The sequence below is a fragment of the Haplochromis burtoni genome, unplaced genomic scaffold (genome assembly GCF_018398535.1).
Source record: "Haplochromis burtoni strain Fernald_Lab_line unplaced genomic scaffold, NCSU_Asbu1 Contig_128, whole genome shotgun sequence".
NCBI lineage: Eukaryota > Metazoa > Chordata > Actinopteri > Cichliformes > Cichlidae > Haplochromis > Haplochromis burtoni.
In genome coordinates, this window is record NW_024582489.1 from 173083 (window position 1) to 188411 (window position 15329).

Below are 15329 nucleotides of genomic sequence, written 5' to 3' on the forward strand. Positions count from 1 at the left end.
AACCATACCAACTGTATTATTTTTAATTCTTTCATTATTTTCTTATGTTGTTCAATCATTCCTTGAATTTTAAGCCTACTGAATGTTGCCGTTTGACTGGCTTCCCATATTCTTTTTGAACCCTAATTATTTCCAGTAGAAGAAGACCAAGACAAAGCTGGAGGACTGCTGTAAAAGAGTCATATGTTTGCAAATTACGTTCCTTTACTTAGACACATCTCACATCACATGACAGCATTTCCTCGGTGCCTCTGGAGCTAAAGCTTAATTTACCACTCTCCAATAAAGCCAGTGTGTAATTTAGATGCACTCTGGAGGAGCTGGAACACAGCTGAGGAAACATTACACAGCTATAAATTAAAAAAAGAACAGCACCAGCAGAAGCTCATTACAAAACCTGAAACCTGCTCCAGTTTACTGTGACATTGATGGTTTTCTATAAACATCTATTTTCTCTGTTATGTAAGGTGTCAATTTTTTAACTAGCTACAGATTCAAACAACCTTGTTTTTGTTAGAGAACACGAACAAAAAAGGTTTATTTTCCAGAAACACACTACACCTTCACTGACCAGTTCACCTTCAGTTCTAAATGTGAATTAGAATTATTTTGCTGTCATTATACAAAGTACAACACAATAATAAAGTGGCTACACCTTGCAAAAAAACAAAACACAAAAAAACAAAACAAAAGAGAAAAGCAAAGAAAAAACATACAGTAATTTACACAGTAAATATAAAGACATACCACGTATGGTGATGAGATTATGGATAGTGACAAAAAGCAGGTGCATGTATTTTGAAGTTTCACTGTGATTTAATCAATAATGGACAATATTACACAGAGTATTCTAATAATTTAAGATATTGCTCATTGGGAGTTTTCCCTTCCCACAATCTTCTGAGCTGTGTTGATGATCTGCTGAATCCTGCTCCCCTCTGCTTCGGTACAGCCCCTGTACCATGCAGTGATACAGCATGTCAGCACACTCTCTGTGGAGGAGGAAGTCTCTGTTGTGTCTTTCTTGTGACTGCTGAGGTATTTGGAGTTCAGGATAGGTCAACAGAGATGATGGTACCCAGGAATTTGTGGCCATTGCCACAATTGATGTTGAGAAAGCTTCAACTCAGGGCTGTTCCTGAAGTCATAGGTGATTTCCTTTTTTCCCCTTTGCTCAGTGTCAGGTTTTTGGTGAACTCCAAGCTGAAAATTTCAGAATCTCATCTTTGACATGGCTTGGACATGGACATGGCTTCTTCTTGTAATAAGATTAAGCCACATGTTATCTTTTGTCAACCAACCAACAGATGGCATCAATAGACCCAGTTATGAAAATCTATGTCGTTCCAAATAGTGCTGAGAAAATACATGTAAAAATATGTAAAGGATTTAAATCTGAAAATCCTTTGAAAACAAATATAAGTGTCCCAGAAAATGAAATAAATTGGGTTCTTTTTATAAAACATGCAAAATGTCAAGGTTTAGTTATAAACAATTTTACATGACTTCATCCAGCTCACCTACTGTGGCTAGTCTGCCTCACATAAATGTTACCCCAGCAACCTCAGAGAGCACAATGACATCACAGGGAAAACAAACCCTCAACAGCTCTGAGTTCAGCAGTCGCTGCTAAAGTCATCATAAAGGCTGCTTTGGACACTCTCTGAACGTTTTATTGCTTTATATCTCATGTTGAAAATAAATGATAAACTTGTTGGGGTGATTTTGTTTCAAGTACAATGATGAAAATCTGCTTTCTATTTAGTTTGCTTTAAATATCTGGAATCTATGGGCTTTGTAAAGTGTTGTTTAAGGTTTAAAACATATTAGTATCTAATTCGTGTTTGTCTGTGAAGGTTCTCAGTCATCCAGGTCATCGTAGTCAAAGGAGCTTGCAAAGAAAAGCGTCTGGACTTCTTTGAGTTGCTTGAAGACGTTTCACCTCTCATCCGAGAAGCTTCTTCAGTTCGTAGGAGGTCCCAGATTTAAACCCAGTGGGAGTATCCCCCCACAGAGGGACAAAAGGACCCCCTGATGATCCTCTAATGCTAGCAGGTGTGAAATGGGTGTGGGTCCCAATCAGCCAGGTTTCGGGTGAGCTCATTGTGAAACCTGGCCCCACCTTATCATGCAATTCCTGAGGTCAGATGGCCCAGGATGTGAGTGGGCGTTAAGGCGTCTGGGGAGGGAACTCAAAACTGGATTATAGATGGCAGAAGTTGGTGTCGTAAACCACCCGCCTCTGTTCAAAGATGGTCGCTCACAGTGGACATAGATGGCTTCTTTCACTCCTCTTTCAAACCATCTGTCCTCTCTGTCCAAAATGTGAACATTGGCATCCTGAAAGAGTGTCCTTTATCCTTAAGATGCAGATGGACTGCTGAGTCTTGTCCTGTGGAGGTGGCTCTTCTGTGTTGTGCCATGCGCTTGTGAAGTGGCTGTTTGGTCTCTCCGATGTAGAGGTCTGGGCATTCCTCGCTGCACTGTACAGCATACACCACGTTGTTAAGTTTGTGTTTTGGCGTTTTGTCTTTCGGGTGAACCAGTTTCTGTCTGAGCTGTGTTGCTGGGTCTGAAATAACTGGGATGTCATGCTTGGAGAAAACTCTCCCCACCTTTTGACCTTAGAACTGAAGAAGCTTCTCGGATGAGAGGTGAAACGTCTTCAAGCAACTTAAAGAAGTCCAGACTCTTTTCTTTGCAAGCTCCTTTGACTAATTCATGTTTGTTTGTTACACTGGCCTTTTAGCACATCTAGCCCCCACCTTTGTGGGGACCAGATGTGACACTTTCTGGCCTGCCCCTTGGCCTGCCTGCCGCATTCTTTGTGCACACAGGTCTGTGCTGAGCACACAGAGACACTCTGTCAAATATGCCTGGTATCCCTCACTGGCTAGCTTCTAAAAGAGAGCTGTTGTTCATATTTTTCAAATCTCATGCTATTCACCCTGCTCTCCTGGTCAGTGGGTTTGGAGATTACCAAACAAACTTTAGCACCCTGATGAGACTTTAAAAGTAAAAATATATGCCACTGCTGACCAGAGATGGGCAGTAACGCGTTACAAGTAGCGCGTTACTGTAATCTGATTACTTTTCAAGTAACGAGTAAAGTAAGGGATTACTATTGCAAAAAGGTAATTAGATTACCGTTACTTTCCCGTAGAACCTGCGTTTTTTGCGAGAATGTCTCACGACAGTGACGTAAGCGAGTGCGCCGTTAGTGACAACAGCTGTGTGCAGATCAACAATGGATCACATATCGATTGTGGGAGAGAGTATGAGCGTGCAGCGTTTAAAGCGTGGAAGTACTGACCTTACTTTGAGTTTGATTCCATAAAAAGTGACAAAAACATTAGCGTCCATCGTGCGTGGGAAGAAAACTTCTTTTTACAGCAAAAAAAACCCTAAACTTCCGAGCAAGCACCGAGTGCGCACGACGTAATGCGCAACTGACCGCGGCACACCTGCACCAAGGTAAACCTCCGCCTACCCTCAGTCCTGCTTTACAGGTGAAAATAGAGCAACAGGACCGCTGAGTCTTTGACTTTATTTATTTTCTGCTGTGTTTTACTTGCATCTATTTGAAAGAGTGAGTGTAAACACAAAATATTTTATTTTATGCACTGGAATGTGTAGAAAATGGGTTTAAATGTTAAACTAAGTCAGAGAATGTTGCATATAATAAAATTTTTGCTTGATGCATAAAGTTAAAAGATTAAAACTGATAAAACAAGTTAAAAAAAAGCAACTTTTCCATTTGATTACATTTTGTATGATGGATTATGTAGAAAAAGTAAAATTGGGCTGAAAGCTCTATCGCTTTATCACCTATTCAGGTTGTAAATCGTGTTTTTAAAAAGTAACTAAGTAACTAAGTAATTAATTACTTTTGAAAATAAGTAATCAGTAAAGTAACGGGATTACTTTTTGGGGAAGTAATCAGTAATTAGTTACTGGTTACTTTTTTCAAGTAACTTGACCAACACTGCTGCTGACAGGTGCGAGCAGCAAAACACATAACAAAAAATGTAGATATGTGTTACCACTTTGTATTCATAGCAGCTTTTTCCTATTACCTGGCTTATAGCAGGCCTTCTTGCCTCATTAGTACATGTAAGCAGATTGGTTCCTTAAACCGAATCATCAGGAGGTTGCGTAAGTGATAGCTAGTGATGTTGGGTAAATTCAGTTTTGATTTGAGATGAGGCTGCTACATACAACAGCTGAGCTAATCGTCATTTGATTTTCTCCATGCATCTTGCTGTGTAATCACAATGTCAAGTAGTATCAACACAGGAACACACATTAAACCACCACTGATTGTGCTGATTATTATGAATAATCTGGGTAGTTTTTACATAAAAATGCTCACCTATATCAGTAATGACAACAGTTACTTGGAATTTTAAAAAACTTAATTGAAGAAACAAACAAAAAATGTTTTAACAATTCAAGACAACACATTGCAATTATAGGTATTGTAACAATTCATAAATGGTTATACTTGTGGTCATGGGAGGCATGAACTAGGCCACATAAGTAAGAACTGTAATACACAGTGTAAGTAAACAGCTGTACTGATGGTTTGAAATATACATGTAAGCACTTTTAAAGGTATAACTTTACATTGTTATTAATTCTATATGTGACACCGAGCACAGTTACAATCATGTTGCATTTACTCTAAGATATATAGTTACAGTGTCATTACATATGTATTCAAAATCTGGAAAAACTTTTGTTCAGCACTTCTGTTGGTGCATCAGTCCTCATTTATAACCAGTCGTACGGAGAACAACACTTCCACTAAATTGTGACAAATGGATGGATTTGTGGAAAAATCTGTTGCGCAAGCCAATTAGTGTTTCTGGGTCATTCAGTGATGCAAATGCCAGACCTCAGACATGAACAGTGATTTGTAGCAATGCAGAGACAAATGCTGTTGCTAGGAAAACATCATAGGAGCAACAAACTGGAGCCTGACATGGAATGAACTACATCATTCACCGGTACAAACTCGGAGCCAGTTGGATCCACTGATGGTCTTGTATTCATGCCATTTCAATGCAGACAGTCAGCACACCTGTACTGGACACATGGGGATCATGAGAAATGAAGAATGTGCTTAAGTTAGCAGTATGACTCTGAGACCATTTCATAAGAGTTTTATCATAAATATGTAATGGCAGCAAATATTGTTTCAGCCTTGATAAAAGCTATATACATGCTGTAGCTCACTATTTTTAGCTAGACCAGTCTACCTCTATATGATCTGTGTCAAGTTGGTCAAGGTGGATAACCATATGGAAGGCAGACCCACGGGAAACTACACAGAGCAGCACACAAGTAGGAGCGGTAGCTAAGAAAAACCTTACACTGTCAAAACAAACTGTAGCCCACACATTTCAACTTTGTGGAGAGAGACCAATTTGAAAGCCAGCCAAAGGAAATGCATACATATACACATGCGCACATAAAGGCAAAAGACTGTGTCAAACAGACCACAAGCAAGGACCACCCCCACTGTTTTTCTTTCTCTCGCGCTGTAGTAAGAAGTTTTTGTCTAACGTCTTTAAACCTGTCATCATGACAAAGTGATCAAACATAAACTGTTAGCAAAGGTCAGAGGTCAAAGTTCAGTGTCAACTTGCCTGTGCATCAACCAGGCAAGGGGAGCATCTTCACACAGCTTTAAGACCTCGTTGTTAAAAGTTTGATATTTTCCTGAAAACCAGACTTTCTTCCATTCTGTCCAACTCCATTCAAAGTTATCACAACCTCACAGGTCTTAAGCTTTTGCCTAAAGCAGTTTTTCTCTATCTGCTCTCAAGTTTTTACCACAGGGTGAAAAGAGTAGTTTGACGCTGCTGGTATGTTAGCAGTGTTTAAGTTTGTGGTTGATCGGAAGACTATGCGAGTGAACAGAGGGGGATAGTGTTGCGAAAAGCTCAAGTCTTGTGTTATGCTTTGTGTTTAGCTTTTTCCTCTATTTTAAGTTTTGTTTTCAAATATTTAACTTTTGTAATTATCTATTAATTACTTGATATATTTGAAGACGTGAAATAGTGTCTGTTCAATGGAATTGAATGAATAGTCACTTGAAGCAAGCCTCTGATAAAATTCTACAAAGTTTATAAGAAACTGTCAGTTGATCACAACCTACATGCTAAAGACACAAAAGTCGCCAGTATCTGTCATATCTGCAGGTGTAGGTGCATGCCAGGTAGAGTTCTGGACCCAAAAATGCTGGACTGAACTAAAAATTGCAGCTTTAATGCTGGAAAAACAGGCCACCCAAAAATAAAAGGCAAAGGACAAACTAAACAGTCACAAAACATAAAATAAACTGATTCACTGACAGGAAGGAAAACAGGTGGACAGAACAAACACCTGCTATGCATGAGAACATGACAGCGAACATAGACAAGGGAAACACAGACAATATGTACACAACGAGGATAACAAGGGAAGCAGTCACAGGCGGGAGCACAACTGACACTAATCTGAGTGATGTGACAGGCGAAGCAAAACTGAACATAATACACAGGAAGCAGGAGATTATAAAAATAAAACAGGAAGTACAACCACTGAGACTAAGACACGTGGGTTTGACATGGGACCGGAGAGAACAGAAGGACGTGGGTACATGACTGCGGAGGCTGAAAGACACCAATATGAGACTAGGAAGACTGAGCTCCAGAGACACAAATACAGACTAGAACATAAACCAAAGCAAACACAAAAACTGGGTTGAGCACCTGGGACCATGTGGCTGTGTTCGGTGGGCATTTTCTCCTCAAGGCTGAGGGGTTTGCTGAATGAGGATTTGAGGCAAAATAATTTGGATTCTGTTTATAGTTTATGCATCTGAAACCAATCTGTCCAATAAACATTTTTCAGACATAGTTTTGACCAATATTCGGAGACAGTGAAGTTAAGTTAACCAAAACTGGAAATACTGCAAAGTCTAGTTGTTCTTAATTGTGGTGTGTTTTTGCATTACTGCCATTTTTGGTCTGCATCTTTAACATGTGATTTTGCCCATACAGTTCCCATACAAGGTTACAAAAATGACCTTTCTTGGAAGTAAGCTGTGATTCTTTTAAATAAAACTCTGCAGTGGGTAGTGCTGACTAACTTATGTCAGACCTGAGTTCTAAATTTTATATTTTATATCTATGAAAACCAAAGCCGAAAAAAGTGGGGAAACCAAAGAGACAGACAGATTAGTGTTAAACTGAAAAGAAGCATATGTAGATCCTGGGTCCAATCCAGGAGAACGCATGCTTGATTCAGTCCTGATCAAACCCAGATGTGATGAGAACATAGCTGCAGAAAACATGACTGGATAGAAATATGGCGGATTGGAAAAATGACCTTACATATAATATTTTAGTTTATAGAGAGTTTAGAAAGTGATATTTGACTCCACATGACTAATAGATGTAGGCAAAACAAATTTAGAAAAGCATTTCTAGGAACTGAATACTGCTGATAATGCCAGTCTTATTCCAGACACAGGAAGTTGCAGCATTGCCATGCTAGCTTCTGGCATTTAGGAAAATGAAGGGCAGAAGGCATCAGAGTAATGTGCTAAACAGAGAAGTAAATATGGGCCTTTATAGCCAGTGCTCATCAGCAAATCATTCATGAAATTATAAAACACACCTTTCTAAATATCGAGCACAATATTCTGAAACTGTAACTGGACTGAACATCATTACTTGTGCTTATTATTTTTTAAATACTAATATTTACAGCTTAGGTTTTAGTGAGTAATTTTCTTATTTACTGTGTTTTTAAGGTACAGAAAATGTTTCTTTTAAAAATGTTGTTGAGCATGTGACATATAATTAAGATTATTAAACTTAAAACCCTTAGAACCCTTTAAAGTCTTCAAAACCCTTCATGAAAACAAATGCAGGCAAGTGTAGCCAGGGGTCACAAAACAGTATGGCAAGGCGGAGATGAGAATGGTTTGTTCTGGGGCGGATTATTGCCATCAAAATGGTAGTTTTGCCCAGATTTTTGTACATCTTTCAGTCAATCCCAGTGTGCATTCCCCAGTCATATTTTAAAAAGCTGGAATCTATCCTCCTTTGTTTGGTCGGGTAAGGTTCCTAGAATTTCCAAAAAACATCTTATTAAACATAAGACTTGTGGTGGCCTTGGACTCCCAAATTTTAGATTATATTATATGGCTGCACACTTAAATATTTTTTCATTTTGGCAAAGGTGTACTCCAGGTGCTGATTTGGAAGGACAACCTTCATGGTTGATGATGGAACACCTGTCTTGTAGACAAACTTGTCTTCCAGCCCTGCTTAATAGCCCGATAAAAGTGAAGAATACACTATATGGCAGAAATCCTGTGATTCAAAATTCAATTAAGGTCTGGAACCAACTATTGGGCACAGTAAAGGCTCCTAAAATGTATTTGGATGCTCCAATATGTAACAATCATGGCTTCAGGCCTGGGCTGGAGGACATCACGTTTGTGACATGGCAGGGAAGAGGGATTTGTTCTCTCAAAGATATTTACATTGATGGACATTTTCCATCTTTTCAGCAATTGAGGGTGAAATTTAATCTTCCTAATTCACATTTTTTCAGATTTTCACAGTTAAGACATTTCATCAAGGCATCTATTCCACAATACAATTTGATTCCTCGAAACTCAGTGCTTGACAGCTTCATGTCAGTTGAGCCCTATACTAGAGGTGCTGTGTCTCGCTTTTACAGGGCCTTACTAGATATATACAGTCCTTCATCTAATACTTTTAGGGAGCAGTGGCAGGAAGAACTGGGGGTGGATGTTTCTGATGATCTTTGGCAAGAGTGCATTAAGAATATATATTGTAGTTCTATAAATGCTAGACACTGTCTGATCCAATTTAAGGTTGTGTATAGGTTGCATTTTTCTCCCACTAAAGTGGAAAAAATATATAAGAACGTTTCAGCCCTCTGTGTTAAGTGTTCAAGTGGTCGAGGAACTTTATCTCACCTTTTCTTTCAATGCCACAAACTACAGCTTTTTTGGAATCATTTGTTTGATTTTCTGACCAAAGCCATTGGCAGGGAGGTCCCATGTACCCCCTTTGCAGCATTGTTTGGGGTGTGTGAACTGGGATGGGCAAGGGCCAAGACAGAGACGCAGGTTGTGTCAATGACCACACTTGTGGCTAGAAAGCTGATACTTCTCTGCTGAAAGTCTGATAAACCTCCTACCTTCGAAATGTGGTTGAGAGAATTTGGAAATGTACTCCATCTGGAGAAAATCAGGTTTACCTTGTCTAACCGAGAGAGTGTGTTTTACTGTATAAGATTTGGCAACCAGTCATTAGCCTGATGGATAAACTTAAGTGAAATATACTCTGTCTTAACATTCATGTATGCTGTATTACCACCTTGTTGACTTGCTGTCCACCTTCTATTGTGTTCTTTTGAAGGTGATTGTTGTATACTGCTCAATTATAAAATCAATAAAAATATATTGAAAAAAAGAAGAAGAATGGTTTGTTCTACTATTTATTTATTTACTTATTTGTTTATTTATTAAAAATGGTCGTGATGTTTGTTTGTTTGTTTGTTTGTTTGTTTGTTTGTTTGTTTGTTTGTTTGTTTGTTTGTTTGTTTGTTTGTTTGTTTGTTTGTTTGTTTGTTTTCTAAAAGGCATTTGGACCAGACTTAAAATATCTCATCACAGATGGCTGGTGTTTCTTCAGGCTCTGACTCCAGAAGAGGGAAGTTAGAAGGTGAGCCTGTCTAAATGGACATGTTTATTTCACATCATGGAACACGGTTATAACCGTTGCAATCAAAATGACATGGGAAGGCACTGAGTTCAAATTCTGAATGGAGCTCTGAGCGGTGGAAAAGTTTTACATCAGTGAAGCAGCTGCCAAAAACCCCTTGATATTGTTTCACAATGGAAGAAAAGGTATTACTGCCATATGCCTCCCAGCCGTTCTTTTTTGTTGTTCTTTTTTATTTTTTCCTGTGTGTGTGTGTGTGTGTGTGTGTGTGTGTGTGTGTGTGTGTGTGTGTGTGTGTGTGTGTGTGTGTGTGTGGTGTGTGTGTGTGAGAGAGAGAGAGAGAGAGAGATTTTCCATTATCAAAATCTAAGCATTGCAAGATATTTTCAATGTTTGCTGAAAAACTGTAAACATGCTATATCATATTTAGGTGGAAGCTAGCGAGCTAACTCCCTGCTAACTTCTAACTCCGTTAAATGCCATAATTGTTACACCTGGTAGAGCAGCCACACTGATCATTTTATTACATACGAAAGAATTTAGACAGTTTTTCAACTCTCAGTGATCAAGCAGTGATCATTTGACTTATGGACCTGCAGCGGAGTTTGGGCCCAGACACAGCTAAAGACCGGATAGTTTTATAGAGAAATGTAAATAGCTATTAATATGTGTTGGTTATAATACAATGTGTTGTTTGTCCCCTGACTGCAAAGACTTGGGAGAACAATTTAATAAAAATAAAAATTACTGCCTGAAAAAATGCCTATACAAAGTAGAAGCAGTGAAAGTTACAAAATAGTTGTAATTTAAATTAAAGGAAGCTAAAAAAAAGGGGGGGGGGGGAAGCTGATTCACTTGTATTATAGTTTAAAAAATGGATTTATATTCAATTTAATGAATGTTTGTGTCTGATTACATAACTCTGGTAATGACACATGACAGGAAAGTGAAAGAAGAAGGCAACAAGGATAACTTCCTGACCTTTACATCACTAGCAACTCACGCCCCGTTTTTCAAAACTTTGAAACTAGGAGGACCAGACAGTCTATATCTGGTAAGAATTGGAAGTATTAAAGAGCGAGGGACCATTAAACCCAAAAGACACCACGCTGGGACTTGATGTGGATTCACTGACAGAACGCAGGAGAACTTGTCAGGTGAAAAACAGAACCTTACAGCCTATTTTTAATAAAGGTGTTTAATTTGATGTTTAGCAAATTTTGAAATAATTCTGTAGCAGTCTTTGCTAAAATATACAAAAAGCAGGTGTTAAAAATTGTGCTGGTGTATTGCAGTGTTTGTTTTCATGAACATTGTGCAAAATGGCATCAGCAAAACAACGCTGTTTATTTCTGATGTTTTTAGCCACTTCCTCCATACAGCATGTGGCTACACAAAGATTCACTTTTTCATGATTAAGATTCTTGAGCAACTTAAAGAAAAACAACTTCCTCTCCCATTTTTTTTCAGGCAACGTGGAGAGAAATACAGCTTTCCCCCTGTTCGCTGGCAATCACAGCCACGCCAACAGCACTTGCTCCCGTGACAATGTTTTGAAGAATGTGGTTTTTCCCATTCTCTACTCCTTTCTTTTCCTGGTGGGAATGTCACTCAATGGTCTGGCAGTGTGGATATTTCTTCGCATCCCCTCGCAGTCTCACTTCATCATATACCTGAAGAATATTGTGGTTGCAGATGTCATCATGACCTTCACATTCCCTTTCAAGGTTTGCCACGCTTGCATTAGCAAATCTAAATGAGTTAAGGATTCATTGATGGTTAATTATAAAATTATTGGTATTTCATAGGTTATTTGTAAGTATTTTAATGTTTTTTCTCATTGTTTTAAGTTCTAAGAAATGATTATGAGCCTGAGTTGTAAATATAATTAAGCAAACAAATTTGCTGTTGGTAAATCAGAATCATGAGTTCTGAACTACAAAGAAATCAAGCAAGAAGTGATTAGTTTTAAATTGTAAGCCCCTAATGAATAAACATCTATTAACTCTAAAGATCAGATTTTTAATAAGAGAGTTTCCTGTGAGAGAAAATTAAAAGACAGACAATTTATGAACCATAAATTTCAGGATAATCCAATGAAAATAGGTTCCATCAAACTTAGAGATAGAATTTGTGGTTTGAATGTGGAATAGGTGTTTGACAGCACAAATGTTTGTGTTTCTGCAGGTGTTGTCAGACTCCAACATGGCGTCCATTGGCCTACGGATATTTGTGTGTCGAGTTTCCTCCGTGCTTTTCTACCTCAGCATGTATATCAGCATCCTCTTCTTTGGCCTGATCAGCATTGATCGCTGCAGAAAGACCCTTAACCCATTTAAGGGCACTAATTCAACTCGGCTGAAACATCGAAAACTCCTTTCGGGGGCCATCTGGACTTTCCTCGTAATTCTCTGTCTTCCCAATGTAATCCTAACAAGTAAAACCCCGACTTCTCGATATTTCCAGTGCAGCAAACTGAAGACAGAGGGGGGGCTACGTTGGCATGAGATAGTAAATCATATCTGTCAAGTGATTTTCTGGGGCAACCTGTTAACTGTGATAGTTTGCTACACTCTAATCACCAAAGAGCTGTACCGTTCCTACTCTCGCACAAAGTCTCACAGCACCGGAGGCTCGATATCTCAAGCTGCAAGTCGGGGAACAGTTAGAAAGCCTCACAAGGCCAAAAGAAAAATGAATGCAAATGTGTTCCTGGTTCTGGCAGTGTTCTTTGTGTGCTTTGTGCCATTTCACTTTGCCCGAGTGCCATACACAATAAGCCAGACCCGAGCCAAAAGCTTTGACTGCAAACTCAAGCTCTTCTTCTTTCAGCTGAAGGAAAGTACACTTTTCCTCTCATCCCTGAATTCTGTCCTGGATCCTCTCATCTACTTCTTTCTCTGTAAGTCCTTCAGGACCACTCTGTTTAATACCCTGCACCTACGTCCTGGTACTTGTAGCTGGCTAACAGGAAGCGGATCAGATACCGACATGTGCAGCTCCCCTCAGGGAAACTCCACTGCTAGTACATAAAATCACTGGACCTGAGAAAGACATGAAGGCATTTATGATGACGTATAGTAAAAAAGTCAACTAAATCCAAATTCAACTGTATGACATGCTGCAAGGGACAGATATAGTGATCTAAAGCCTGTCACTGGCTGTAGAAGAGTAAGCCATATTTGTCTTTATTACCAACTTATAATATTACAAAAATACTAATAGCATTAAACCATATATTTGATTTTACACTGTCTTTGAAAACAATGTGAATCAGCATTACCACAATGAGAAGCTGAAACGAATCAACACATGTTCGCAGTGTTGCCGATGTTTGCTTTTCTAGTCTTCTTCTCTGTCACTTTTTCTTACTTCTTCTTTCTACTTCTGTTGAAGTTGGACATAACATTTTGGGGATTTTTTTTTATTCTCACACTGTCAACAAAAGAAGAATTGAGAAGCAGTCATAATACTAACTTTAAGACTTCCAGAGAATATCTTACTGTGAAACTATAGCAAAAATCTGTATAATGAACCCTAAGTATTATATGCAATCGCCTTTTAATATACTGTGATGTCTTTATGCTGCACGGGGGTGCTTGCTGCTTGCATTAGCACTGAGTGAGGTTTAAGGATAAGTAAACCATAGAGCAGATTATGCAGTCTTGTTATTATTGCTATTCTGAAGCATTAAATGAATTACAACGAAACTAAAGTTGGAATGGACATATCAGGGATCTCCAAAAACAAGCGCTGCTTTCTGTCATAACTGCATAGCAAAAAGATAGTTGTTTAAAAGGTTTGCAGAAACACATTATGAAACAAAAATAAAGGAAGTCAAGTGTTGATTACAGCTTTTCTGTGGCTTTTTCTCACACAGGCTATTATTAAACCCTGCATCGCTCTTTTGTAATTATTGTAGGACTGTCTACTTCTATAAAAATCTATTTAATTATTCACATTTCAAAACAATACCCAACTCAATTTTTTTTAAAAAGTCCAAAAGAGATAATACACATTAGTAATAAATGCTTGTAATAAAACAACCTCGATTTCCATCTTCATAAATCACTTCCCTCTGGCCTGAAAACACAAGGCCTACCAATATGTGTCATTTGAATCTGCTCACAGATTTGAATCTCTCTGGTTGAAAAGGCACATAGGCACTTTCAATTCATTTTTTACTGCATTAATCTTTCATGTTGTGCAGTTTGGAGTTAAGGACTTGGCCATTCCTTGTGGTGAGTGGCTTAACACTATTTTCACTATTAGCTGAAGCTAAATATATATGTAGGACTGGTTAACATCAGAGTGATAAATCGTTCGTATGCTTAAATGTTGTTTGTTTAAAAAGAGCATAAGGTCTCTTTATGACTTAACAGTGCATTTGTATAGCTTCAGTTTTGTTTACCTGTGTCCCTGCGTGTCTCTGACTGAGAAAAACAATCAGGTCTGCTCACTCACACAGGTCACGCGTCGGCTCTTCATGAATTCAAGCTGAAACATATTTACTGACATACATGTGTGAGAACAGAATCGTGTTATTGCCATCACCAGGAACCAAACCGCCAGTAAGTACTTGACATGTTAGGGAACCTATGAAGCAAATGGTTTGTATTAGGCTGAAAGGGAAGCACCTCAGTACACTTCACGAGATAAAGTAAGGTCGTGACTCAATGCATCTATAGGTGATTGCATGTGTTATGTACTGCATTCAGTGAGGCAAAAATAAAACCTTCAGTGGCAAAACAGCCGTCATTCAGGATGCATTCAAATAGTGTGGGGTAGCATTCAAAAACAAATCCAAGTAACAAATGTCTTCTAAACTATAAAAAATGTAAATCATGTCGAAGTGGGCAAAGTGGAAAAATTTACACTGCTACAAGTAATCTCGTTCCAGCTCATTTCACGCCCCATTCTCCACGTCAGACATGTCGGCCTTTGTGTGTTGTCATATCGCACATGAAATATCGCACTCTTGCATGATTCGCAGCTTATTTGTGTTTGCTTGTTGCACATACTGTAAATGCAGGCGTAGGTCCCCTCTCATGTCCAGTACTGCCATTCACCTAGCATGCACCTGGTGCATCGCATCAGTAATATTATAAGCTCTGAACTTAAAGAGACGCTATGAGCATATGTCTGCTGCTACTTGCATCTGTACAATTCATCTTTCAAATCATTGCGAGACAAGCCAATAACCTCTGGAGGGAAACTTCACAGATTTGGGGAAAAGAAGAATACATCTTCCTGTAGACAGCAATGTACTGCAAGTGTATGGAACTCCTCAGCCAAAAAACATCCAGGCTAGACTAGACTGGATTTCGACCAGACTAGAAAGCACTATGAGAGCAACTATGCACACAGTAACTACAGTTAGTCTGCACATCTGCAGTGTAATGAGGCCTTAGTGGGAGAGAAAGGTTGGTTTTGCCAAAAAAAACAGACAAATGCTTAGTTTGATTTTGACCCCTATGTATTTTTTACCAGATATTGACGATGTCAAACAGCACAGAACACCTCTCCTCTGACTGTCGCTCTCCCGGCCTGGTGGCCTTCCACATAGTTCTCTTA

General features: G+C 38.8%; 1 protein-coding gene across 1 annotated transcript; it reads left to right on the forward strand.

Annotated features, from left to right (window-relative positions):
* The first annotated feature begins 9706 nt into the window (after positions 1-9706).
* Positions 9707-13210, forward strand: LOC102295684 (P2Y purinoceptor 12-like). The gene is made up of 3 exons (XM_014336042.2): positions 9707-9755; positions 11226-11482; positions 11943-13210. The coding sequence occupies exons 1-3, from the start codon at positions 9707-9709 to the stop codon at positions 12786-12788; spliced, it is 1152 nt and encodes a 383-aa protein (XP_014191528.2). The 3' UTR covers positions 12789-13210.
* The last annotated feature ends 2119 nt before the right edge of the window (positions 13211-15329 follow it).

Bases quoted from the DNA above. Each gene is read 5' to 3' on its own strand.
- LOC102295684 (XM_014336042.2), top strand. From the start codon at position 9,707: ATGGCTGGTGTTTCTTCAGGCTCTGACTCCAGAAGAGGGAAGTTAGAA. The intron at 9,756-11,225 runs GTGAGCCTGTCT...ATTTTTTTTCAG, and splicing joins CAGAAGAGGGAAGTTAGAAG to GCAACGTGGAGAGAAATACA. The intron at 11,483-11,942 runs GTTTGCCACGCT...GTGTTTCTGCAG, and splicing joins CCTTCACATTCCCTTTCAAG to GTGTTGTCAGACTCCAACAT.